This window comes from Phodopus roborovskii, unplaced genomic scaffold (genome assembly GCF_943737965.1).
Source record: "Phodopus roborovskii unplaced genomic scaffold, PHOROB, whole genome shotgun sequence".
Taxonomy (NCBI): domain Eukaryota; kingdom Metazoa; phylum Chordata; class Mammalia; order Rodentia; family Cricetidae; genus Phodopus; species Phodopus roborovskii.
Window position 1 is genome coordinate 37,312,848 of NW_026126410.1, and position 12,341 is coordinate 37,325,188.

General features: G+C 39.4%; 1 protein-coding gene across 1 annotated transcript in view; it reads left to right on the top strand.

The window, feature by feature from the left end:
• Positions 1–12,341, top strand: part of Dnah5 (dynein axonemal heavy chain 5) — a 261,268-nt gene that overhangs the window by 104,290 nt on the left and 144,637 nt on the right. Inside the window, exons 25-31 of the mRNA XM_051182604.1 lie at positions 2,898–3,116; positions 4,170–4,232; positions 4,632–4,870; positions 5,874–6,114; positions 7,606–7,805; positions 9,787–9,940; positions 12,107–12,270. Of these exons, the coding sequence (XP_051038561.1) occupies positions 2,898–3,116; positions 4,170–4,232; positions 4,632–4,870; positions 5,874–6,114; positions 7,606–7,805; positions 9,787–9,940; positions 12,107–12,270 (1,280 nt within the window). The remainder of the gene's footprint in view (positions 1–2,897; positions 3,117–4,169; positions 4,233–4,631; positions 4,871–5,873; positions 6,115–7,605; positions 7,806–9,786; positions 9,941–12,106; positions 12,271–12,341) is intronic.

The following is a 12,341-nucleotide window of genomic DNA, read 5'->3' on the forward strand; positions in this document are numbered from 1 at the left end:
GGAACAAATTGTGTCATGCAGTTATGTCCTCCTGGAGGCATGAGACACTGTTCTTTGTGACTTTGAGTCAGTGGGTCATTGACCATAATCTCTCCATGAGGGTGTTATCATCCACCCAATGCAATTTTCTAGAAGAAGAAGGAGTATTCCCTAAAGTCAACACTCTCAGCAGCTGGAGATGGGAATCCCAAGTGGTCAGTGGCCTCTTGGAATGCACTGTCAGTCTGTCTGCACCCAGGCATGTGTATACTTATTTCACTATTACTGAAGCTCTACTTGAACATAAGGAAACAGGTCAATCAGGTCATATAATACAATATAATTAACATTATACTACTGTGTCACTGTGTGTGTGTGTGTGTGTGTGTGTGTGTGTGTGTGTAGTATGCATGTGTGTGACTACCCATTGGGTGCAAGTAGATGCCTGGCTTTGATGTCAAAATACCATCCTCAATCATGTCTCCACCCTACCTTTTGAATTGTGGTTTCTCATTGAACCTTAATTATTCTACTTCAGCTACCCTGGGCAGTCATGGGAATTTTATATTTATTTATCTAAGCCCCCAGCACTGGGGTTCTAGACACATACCACTATGCCTGGATCTTACATGGATGCTAGGGATCCAAACTCAGGTGCTCATACTTACATGGCAAGCACTTTACCTACTGAGCCTCCTGGCCCTGCTCCCCCCCCCACTTTTGTTTTATTATATACTGCACTGATTCCCCCCCCCAAACCTTATTAAAAACGGGTCACTGCATTTATTGTTTTAAATGTATTAATATAACTGGGGCATTAGAGATCTAGATTTAAGGGGCTAAAGATATAGCTCAGTGGTGAAGAGTGTTCACCACTTTTGAGGAGGACCCAGGTCCAGTTCCCAGCACCCTCATGATAGACCATACCCGCTTATATCTCCAATTCCAGAGGATCCACTGCCATCTTCTGGTTTCCTTGGGTAATGCATGTATGTGGTGCACTTGAACTCATGCAGGACAACTTTCACACGCATAGAATAAAATAAAATAATCATTAAAATACCCAGATGTAAGAACATCACCTTTTATCAAACTTGACTCAAATGTCTGGGCTCATACTCTCAAGGTTAGGAGCAGCTTCCATCTTTGAATTTCCTTATCCCTCTTTGAATTTTGAAAAGTTTCATATTACAATGAACATGGTATAGATCACGGCACATCCATATTTTGTCATCTTCAGAGAATTACGTGGTCTTTCTTCTTTTTGGGACTGCAATTACAAAGGCAAATGTTCCTTATCTGTATGATATTGGGGATTCTCTTAAGTATGAACACAGCTCTATTTCTTTCTACCCGAGAGTTAAGACAGTAGTCATCAATGGTCTTATTTGGAAGCTGTGATGTAGTATGCCATTCTGGATCTTGCCACTTTAGGTGTCTCTATTAATTGGTTCCTATTTATACTGAAGCACAGACTGCAGCTTTCTTCAACATGAATGAGGAGGGAGAGGAGAAAGGCACAGTTATGTTCGACTAAATCTGTGTTCTCTACTCTCAGACCATCAATCAAATGGTGGAGAACAGGCCAGAGGGTACTCAGGAAAATAATTTCTTATCAAAACAAATAATGCATGGAAATTAATATTCACTGGACTCAGTATAGGTTAAGTGAAACAGATGACTGCCATGGGTTTCTACTCCACGGATGCCACCGGATGCTCTCCGCAACCCCACCAGAGAGCAAGAGAGGGAGCTGAGGTCCAGGACCCCAGACCTAGCCTTCCCCAACAGGGCTACACCTGTGACCACACCCAAAGTGGCGTGGTCAGTGCAATAGGTGCAGGTGGGGAGGATATCTCACTACAAACAAACTTTGAGGATACGCCCCCCCCATATTTCCCTGCGTTTCATTTTCTCACTCCACCTCATTAGTTCACTTTGCTTCCCTAGACAGTCTCACTTCTGCCTTAGTCTCATATAACTTTATGGATCTGTATAAAATGTAGGAGCCACAAATGAATGAGAACACACAATAGCTGTCTTTTTCAGAGTGGCTTACAAATAATTGCATGATAATGTCTGTGTGCGTAGCACAAATCTATGTACAATGAGCACACACATGAAAAGTTATAAGCAATAAATCAAAGGAGAAAAATCCCCACTTTGCTCATTTGGGTTAAATTTTTTCCTATGTTAATAGTTACTGTATTAGCAGTTAGTATTTAGACTGTTTTCCTCCCTCCAGCTCCTCCAATGTTTCCCCCCCTCTCAAACTGATAATCTCTTTTAAAATTATTCTCTCTCTCTCTGTATATACCTATGTACATATAACCTACCAGGTACATTTAGTATTTTTTTATGTTTATGGGCACTTGGGTTGCAGAACCCTTCATATTAATATTCTAGTTTAAATATTGAATTCTGAGAGCAAAGCCTTGGCTTATGCTTTGGTTGAAATGGACTTTCTTGTGTCTGACTGTCAGACATTCTTAAGAACAGGGAAGCTAAGACTGAATTAAAACTGTGTCTTATTTTGTTATCCTGACTGCAGAAGTTAAGTTTTATATGTTTTTTTTTCATTCACTTGATATAATTTAATAGTGTTCGTATACAATTTTGGGGCCCGTGTACAAATATCTGTTATTTGTGTTATGTTTTACAGCTTTGAAAATGTGTTTAAAATGATGTTTTTAGATACTTCCAGACATTCTGGGAAATAGCCAGAGTCTCTTCATTTCACAGATGAGAGAACTGGATCTGACTGACTCCTCTGCTCAGTTAGGTCATGAGTAGAATAATCATTGCCCTTCGGGTGGCTTCTCTATCATGCTGGTTCCCCATTCTCGGCTCCAGCCTGTGACTATGTAAGGATTTACACATTTGACTGTCAGAAATTCAGTTTTCCTTCTCATCTATAGGAATCTTATGCCCTGCTCAACAAGTATGGACTCCTGGTAGCCAAGGAAGAGATGGACAAAGTTGACTCTCTGCGCTATGCTTGGGAGAAGCTGCTGGCTCGGGCAAGTGAACTTCAGAATGAGTTGGTCTCTCTGCAGCCCAGTTTCCGGAAAGAGCTGATTGGCGTGGTAGCAGTGTTCCTCCAAGACTGTCAGCGGTTCTACCAGGACTATGATTTGGTATGATGCTTGCTCTCTCTGACAATTTAGGGAGAATAAGCAGGTCACACAAAATACACGTGTTTAAAAGCTGTGTGTTACATTCCATAACATTTCCTGGGAATAGCAATTTTATGTTTATATGGGCAAAAATACATTTCTCTTTTTGAATTCCTCCCCTTAAGAGTTAATTCAGGATATAATTCATGACAAAATGATGACTGAAAAGTTCTGAAATTGTTCTGTGCTAATGTATGACCCTATTTCAGACTAAAATAAAAACTAGGATGGTTTCTAGAATACAAACACAATTCCCCTTTCCCATAGTGCACAATAATATTCTAAGCTCTCAGCCTGTGTAGATGCTGTCCTTTGTACTGAAGACATGCATAGTGGTAGACAAGGCAGGTGGAACCTTGTTTCCCCAGTTTCCATATTTTAATCATACATATGGGTTTTGATGCAAAAACTTGTGCAAATGTGTTGTGGATGGGATCCATGTCTAACCAATTATACCATACATCAGAAAGGAAGTATGTAAGTATGGGGTCAGTTTTGAATCTATTGGGTACTGGCACTCCAAACTGCAAAGCTCATGAAGGTAGGAGGCTGGATCTATGTACTTATCCCACAGTCAAGGAAACATAAAAGCCAACTTACTTAAGGTCTCATAATACAGGAACACTGGACTGGACCATAGGGATTATGGCATTAGAACTTTCTTTCCAAACCAGAACTGTAAACTTTTCCCAGAACAGCCATAGGCTCTTCCTTGCTGATATTACCTGAGAAGTAAAGTATAGTTTTAAAAAATCTTCAAGGTTTCTCAACCTCTGGAAACTGTGGTATGTATGCCTTTGGCTTTATTAGACAAGAAACATGTTCTGAAGTGGATTGCATTCAGAGTTCTTTTTGGAAACAAACAAAACCGACTTTGTCTCATGTATAGAACCTGCATGTATAGAAAGTTTCTATCATGTATAGAAACTTTGATTATCTCAGTATGTTGACCTCATGACATTTTGTGTACTGATGTGTCATTTTTTAAAATGTTTTGTGTTTAATCTGCATCAGAATGGTCCAATGGCAAGTGATTTGAAGCCCCAGGAAGCCAGCGACAGGCTTATTATGTTTCAGGTAACCTTTTGCATTTCTATGAACTTGCTAAGCAATGAATATCTTGTTGTGTTTTAAGCACACATAAAGGGTAAAAATTCTATTGTGTGAGTATTTACTTAAAAATGGCTAGGGAGGAGGTTAGGGGGCTTGGGAGGAGGCGAGATGGGGGCTGGAGGAGGGTCAGAGGGATAACTATGGTTGAAATGTAAAATGAAATAAAAAATAAAATAAAAAAACAACATGGGAAAAATATAATTTGCTGTGGTTACAATTAGAAGTATTTTCAGATAAACAATTATATTCTTTCACTACTGTTACTAACATGTGGCCCCAGCTCTTTCATTCTGGCTTGTTTGGCTCTATGTTAACCCATGTATAAATCACTTCGCTGGAGCTCACTTATGTTTTCTTTACCAGAATCAATTTGATAACATATATCGTAAGTATATCACCTACACCAGTGGAGAGGAACTTTTTGGCTTGCCAGTTACTCAGTATCCTCAGCTTCTTGAGATAAAGAAACAGCTAAATCTTCTACAGAAAATATATAGCCTATACGACAGTGTCCTAGAAACTGTGAATAGTTATCAAGATATCCTTTGGTCAGAAGTCAATATTGAAAAAATCAACAATGAACTCTTAGAATTTCAAAACAGGTAAGAAATCAAATGTTTTGCCCTCCCAGAGCCATTGACATTCAATGTCTGTGGGGAGGAGGGGGCATCTATATGTGAGAGATGGAGGCCTGAGGTTGGTGTCAGTGGCTTCCTCTCTTGTTATCCATCTTTCTTTGGTGTAAGGTTTCTCACTAAACATGGAGCTCACTGATTAGCTATATTGACTGTGTAATGAGTCTCTGCCTCCCCAGTTCTGAGATTACAGATGCTGGACACCATGACCAGTTTTTTTATGGGGTACTGGGGATTTAAACTCAGGTCCTCATTCTTGCAAGTACTTTCTCTCTGAGCCTCTCACCAGCCTACATGACATAAGCATGTGATAGGCTTTCAAGTTCAGAAATGTGCCTGGCATGTCCTGTGACACTGCTGTCACCTGTTGATGTCATCCTTGTGAAATGTTCTTTTATTGCTTTCCGTGTATGAGCACGATAGATGCAGCTCCCCCTTCAAAGATGGTTGAGGGTTACCAGGGCCTTTCTGTAGTTGGAAGAAAGATGATTTGTTTGTAACACTTAGAAATATTTCAAGTTTGTGGTAGGTAGTTTCCTGAAATAAAAACAAAGGTCACCTTTTTTTCTGCCATTGTTTAAGAGCTGAGCCCAAGGAAAGTGGAACGTCATTAGCTGTGTGTGAGTCATCAGCTGGAGATTTTATGCTGTGCCATATATTTGGAAGGTTCTCAATTTTATGTCCGTAGAGTTGAAATGAATTGAAAGATACTTCTTATCCTTTAAAAATTATACCTCCTTATAGGCAATTGCCATGAACGTCTGAAAAAGAAATCTCTGATTTAGAGAAAGATTTTTCCATAATATGTGCCAGTGTGTTATTTTAATATATAGTTTATAAATCATGCGATTTCAAAATGAGATAGTATCCGAGGAGGTTATTTTAGATGGAAATGTTAGCAGATAATTTTCATTGGTAATGTCTGGGTTCTGAATAATTCAATGGTCTTTCCCAATGGTCTCCCTTACAGGTGCCGGAAGCTGCCCCGGGCTCTGAAGGACTGGCAGGCCTTTCTGGATTTGAAGAAGACCATTGACGATTTCAGCGAGTGCTGCCCCCTGCTGGAGTACATGACCAGTAACGCCATGATGGAGAGGCACTGGCAGAAGATAACTGCTCTCACTGGGCACAATCTGGATGTGGGCAATGAAGCCTTTAGGTTAAGAAATATTATGGAGGCTCCTCTTCTGAAATACAAAGAGGAAATAGAGGTACAGTTGGTAGAGTATAACAATGCATTCCTGCATCCATCCATCATTTCCTCACTTATTGAATGCCTATTATGGAAGAGGGTCTATGCTGAAAATATAGAGATGTATTCTTGCTTTTGTAGCTTGGTAAATAATGAGTGTAATTAGTTATTCAAATGAAGCTATAGTTATAAAGTGTAGCAAATTGTACCAGAAGGAAGGTGTCTTGCTTGCTCCAGGAAAGCCTGTGACAAATGGCTTGCATTATCTGGGTGCAAGCCTCTCTGGGTGAGAGGAATGTGGTTGTATTTTGGAGATGAGAGGTTCAGAAAGTGCAAAGGAAACCATTATAGGCAGAGAGAACATAATTTGTGAAGAGTGTGAAGTATGTTGGAAGAATCAGAAGATGGCTCTGTGGCCATCTGGTATGAGTTAGGAGAGAAGGGAGATGGTTGAGGCCAGGGAAATGGAATGTGTGTTGATCATGTCATTGGTTTTGGTCTTTGGAGCAATGTAGAGCCACCTGGGCATTGTGTTTTCATCAGGGATGAGACAGAATTTCATTCTGTGAAGTTTGACATGATATTTGTATGCAGAGAGATGAGGATAAGAAGAAAATGATGAGAAAACCTACTGACAGACTGTAAGACTACATCAGGGAAGAGGGAATGAATTTGTTGACAGCACAGGTCATGAAGCTGAAGAGTAAATGAAATATCCATGGAATATTTTTTTTGGGAGAAAAATTGGACAGAATTTATTAAAGGAGGGAGGACGGTGAGAAAAAGCAAGATGGGACAGTGATGAACTGTGGATTTCTTTTTGAGAGGTCTGCATGGATCACAGGCCTGCATATGTATCACAGAGACAGACAGCATTGTAAGAAGTCATACTGGATGGTTGATGCAAAGGTTGAGCTTGAATTTGGGCAGGGTCATGGTTGTGCTCGTGTGCACATGGAGAAGCAGGGAGGCAAATAGAAGTGGGTTTTGACTAGAGATATAAAGGATACTGAAAACACGGACAGAGATGAACTCTCCAGAAAAGGAACACGGTGAGAGGAAATGAGGTAGACAGGCCTTGGTCATGAGTGTGGGAGATGATGAAGCTGCACAGGAGATAGGGGGTTTTGGCTGGAGAGCAGAGAAGAACTGAGAACCCCGCTGACTATCTCCTTTCACACTGTGTTTATTGGCCTGAGAGGAAAATCAGAGACAGCAAGTCTTACGTCTATGGTTATATACTAAAATGTACAAAGAGACTGAATATTGTCATTTATTGTTTTGACAGGGTTGGAAAATTTTAGAAATTGAGGTTCTATTTACACGAACCTTTTACCCTCCTCCCTCTCTCTCCTTACACATTCACACCATTTATGGCATTGCATTTGATATTTGGAAACATTCATGCTTTAAATACATATGGAATAAATAAGAGGGGCTCTTCTGGATTCAGACTGTTTGCAAGACATGTAGCTTTCCTGGCATAAATGGGAGCTCACTGTGTTGATAGGACATCTGCATCAGTGCAGTGAAGGAGAGAGACATTGAACAAAAGCTGAAACAAGTGATCAGTGAATGGGACAACAAGACGTTAACATTCAGCAGCTTTAAGACCCGTGGAGAACTCCTCCTAAGAGGAGACAGTACCTCAGAAATCATCGCCAGCATGGAGGATAGTTTGATGCTGCTGGGCTCTCTCCTGAGCAATAGGTAGGAAAGCTGTTTGGGTGAGATTTATAATGGCAGTGGTTTTATTTCATCATTCCCTGTGGGGTGTTTCCGAGGCACCAATTGGACTGAATGGCACCTGCAATTAGTTCCTTGGATTGCACTGAACATTTCATCTTTGCTCCTGACATCGCCCCTGTAACCTGAAAAATAAAAGAGCCAGAGACTGATATTGGGGTTCAAGTTTCAAGCTGAAGATCAGAGAAGCAAAGCTGAAATGACAATCTTGTCTCCATAAAATCCTCAGAGGCAAAAGCTCTGTTCCTCTCTCTTTCTCCTTATATTCCTTTCTCTGACCAGCCATATTCTCCTGTCTCCACCTCCCTAGTGCTGGGATTAAAGGCATGTGATCTCAGGTGCTGAGATCACCTTTGTGTGAGCTATTTCTTTCAAGACTGGGTTAATTTCTTATAGTTACTGTGGCCTTAAACTAACAGAGATATGTCTACCTCTTAATCCTGAGTCCTGAGTTTAAAGGTATGTACCACCACGACCTAGCTTCTATAGCTAATTAGTGTGGCTGTCTTTGCATCCTGAATCCTCAGGCATGCTTTATTAATGATAAATAATACATTACCACACCTCCCTGCACAGCTGACAGTGCAACAAGTTGCAGATTTCAATGGGAATGCTATTCTGAATTCTAGAACCATTCTGCCTGCAAAACCTTTTGTTCTAACATTTTTGATCTAGAAGCACTTAGTTGTGTGCATACTTTACTGATGACAGATTAAGACAACATGAAGAATGGTGCAGACAAAAACCAGCCTTACACTTCATTTTGACCATTTGGTTCTAGCAGCAAAGCAAGCCTGTATTGGCATGGAAACCATAGGCTCATATTTCCCAATGAACTTGCTTCTGTTTACTCTTCCCCCCAATAATTTATTGTGTACCCAAATATCAAAGATATGATAATTGTATGGGTATCACTGAAATATGAATGTATTGTGCCTCTGTTTAAAATATCACCCCATGTGTATGTCTAAAAATATTTTTTTGAGACAAGCTCTTGTTACGTAGTCTAGAATGGCACTGAGTTCATGATTTTCCTGCCTCTGTCCTCTGAACCCTAGAATTTCAGGCATCCATCTTCTGTAAATCAATAGCATAATTTAGTATTTAATGTCATTTCTGTAAAATTCTTGTTATTTTCATTTATTTGGCACACCTGAGTGAGTGATATGGACTACAAAATTTAGTATTCGAACCCTTGATAGTGTTGAGCTTTGTGTTCAGCACTTGGTGTGTTTTTAATAAACTTGGATGCTATACACTATTGCTAGAAAGAGTGATGGTGACTTCAATGATAGCACACCTAGAGAGACAGAAAAGCATTTACAAATATTAAATACACGATCTGTGTTAGGGACACAAGAGTATTTTTTTTTTTTAACCAATGATATCTACCCTACAAAGTTGTGTGAGAAACATGTATTCAACCATATATTTATTGACTGCTTGTTATAGGCCCAGTATCTATGTATTATAGATTCTGCAAGAACATGAAGTTTAATATACATGAATATATACACAGGACACAAGGAGGGTGGGAAATTAGGAAGAGTCATAGGAGAAGGAGGCTGAAGCTTACATTAATTATACAGTTTCCACTGATATTGCCACCAGTGGAATTGCCACCAGTGAATGACAATCCATACCTCCTGTGAGAGGTACATAAACTCAGCAGAGAGAACATTACATTCCTGGATACCACAACAATGACTTAAATTATCTTTCTCTGGAATCTGGGTGGAGTTGTCTCTTGCCTGATTTCTTCTAGATTATCAGTCCCTTGTTGAGATCCATACTCTGGATCGAAAAACCATAAAAGCAAAATTGAAAACATTTCAGCAGCATCCCATTTACTGTACTATGATGGCAGCACAATAAAAGTTAAAAAATACATAAGTTGAAATTGTTTTTTATTTAACACAACAAAAACATGTGTTTCTTATTTCAGGTACAACATGCCATTCAAAGCCCAGATTCAAAAATGGGTTCAATGCCTCTCTAACTCAACTGACATCATTGAGAACTGGATGACCATTCAAAATTTGTGGGTCTATCTAGAAGCTGTCTTCGTGGGAGGAGACATTGCCAAGCAGTTGCCCAAGGTTCTTGAATTTTCTTTATGATTCCATCAGGTTATTCAGTTTGAGAAACATCTAAGAATTTCCTTAAGTAAAGCAGTGATATTGTAATCCCCGCTGATCCTTTGATTCCCAGAAACTTAGCTTTCCTCTCTGATATAATTTTTCAAAGGAAGTGAGGAATTGTGGGAAAGACAAGGATAATAATTAGAGAATAAAAATGCCATGAAACTGTGATGTCTGATAGGAAACTGATGATTAAAAACAACCCAGAGAATGAATTACTGTGTCATTGGTATGTGTCTTCAGGTAATTTGAAGGTGGAGTTTGGAACAGTGTACATTTATGGCATAGTTATCTTGACAATGGTAGGATAATTTGTTCTTTTACTACTGAAATTGTAAAATAACGCCCACTACAGAATATACCCAATTATATATGTACTGTAAAATTAAGGGTTGGAAATCTTCAGAAAAGGCTATCTCTCTCAGATTTTGAGTGTGTGTGTGTGTGTGTGTGTGTGTGTGTGTGTGTGTGTGTGTGTGTGAATTTAGCAAATTGTAATTACCTTACTGTGCACATATTGGATGCAGTTTGAGATTTTTAAAAAAAGACATTTAAAGCTAAATTTTAAAACCCTTATTTAACTATCTTGAGTCACTTGTAATGTGAGGAAATTTAACATCATATTTGAACTGCAGGCACATGACTGTCCACTGTAACTTTCTCCTTGGTTATTTAAGTGACCTGTAGTAGGCAAATCAGTTAACCATTTGTAAGGTAGCATTTTTATTTTGTCAGCAGGAAATACATTCATATACTAAAAATTTAAGTCTTCATTTATGCATTTTTGGGTTTTCTTTTTCATGTGTCAATAGTAGCATTCATATACAATATTTTAGGATTAAAGTGAAATTTCTTGCTCTCATATTTGGGAGTCTATGATCATTAGTGGAATATAGGAAAGGAATAATTCCAACAATCCCCAAATAACCTACTAATATTCCATTTCCTCCTGAAAAAATGATTGTTATGCAATATTATATTAAAATGTTATTGTTATTTTAAAATTATTTTCTTAATTCTTTGAGGATATTTTTGGTGTTTCTCTGTGTATCCCCAGCTGTCCTGGAACTCACTCTGTAGATCAGACTGGCCTTGAACTCACAAAGATCTACCTGCCTCTGCCTCCCGAGTGCTGGAATTAAAGACATGCACCATCACCCAGTTTTAATTATTTGAGAATTTTATCCAGTGTATTTTGATCATATTTACCTTCCTCACTCCTCCCCCAACTCCTCCAAGATCTACTGCTACACTCTGTCCATAACTTCTTGTTCTATTTTCTTTTTCCAAATAACCCACTGAATTCAGTTTTTGTTCATATATTCCTAGGTGTGGAGTCCTCCAGTGGTGGACTTATCAGGGACCACACTTTTAAAGAAAATTGACCCTCCCTCCTCCAGAAGCCATTGACTTGTTCAGAGCTCCTCATGGGAGCTTGAGGGGGGGGGCGTTGATTTATGAATCACACCCCCTCCCATGCTATAATGTCAACTGTCTTGATTTTGTGCAGGTTTTTGTAGGCCACCATAGCAGCTGTGGATTTATCAGTGCAGTGGTCCTGTCATGCTCAGAAAACATAGTTTCATTCTATTTGTCTCATCCTCTGGCTCTTCAGAGTTGTTATGAAATACACCCTGAGTCTCATGGAAAAGGGGTGTGATACAGATGTTCTTTTTCTGGCTAAGCACTCCACAGACACTTATTCTCACTCTAATTAGTTGGGATTTCTGCATGTGTATTATTATCTTTAAATACTTGGTATTTCCTTTCTAAACATACAAGCAATTTAATCCTCTTCAGAACTCTTGAAAATAACAAATTCACTCTACTTAGGGAAAACCAAGGAGAACAATTGGGAGTTATCTTTCCTCCCAGGTCCTCTTGTATAGACAGTTACTTTCGCCTTCAGTTCCTGTTTTACTTAACCTAGGAAAAATGTCAGGGTTGAGGTACAGATTCTTACCAATAAGGGAGATGCTATAACAAAACAGACATAAGGAGGCTTTAAATAGAACGTATGCTTGGATGTATCTCCTGGTTGGAATGATAGCCTCAGCCAGAGGCATGTGAGGTGCTTCATCACTGAGACAGATCACAGACTTGTCTACTGCGTCACTTCTACAGGAAGCCAAGCGCTTTTCCAATATAGATAAGTCTTGGGTGAAGATTATGACACGGGCACATGAGATACCAAACGTGGTTCAGTGCTGTGTTGGAGATGAGACCATGGGGCAGCTGCTGCCACACTTACTGGACCAGTTGGAAATCTGCCAGAAGTCCCTCACAGGGTGAGTTCAGCGGTTCTTTGAAAGCTCTTGGCATGTTGGAGATGAAAGATAACAGAAAAGTAGGCAATAAG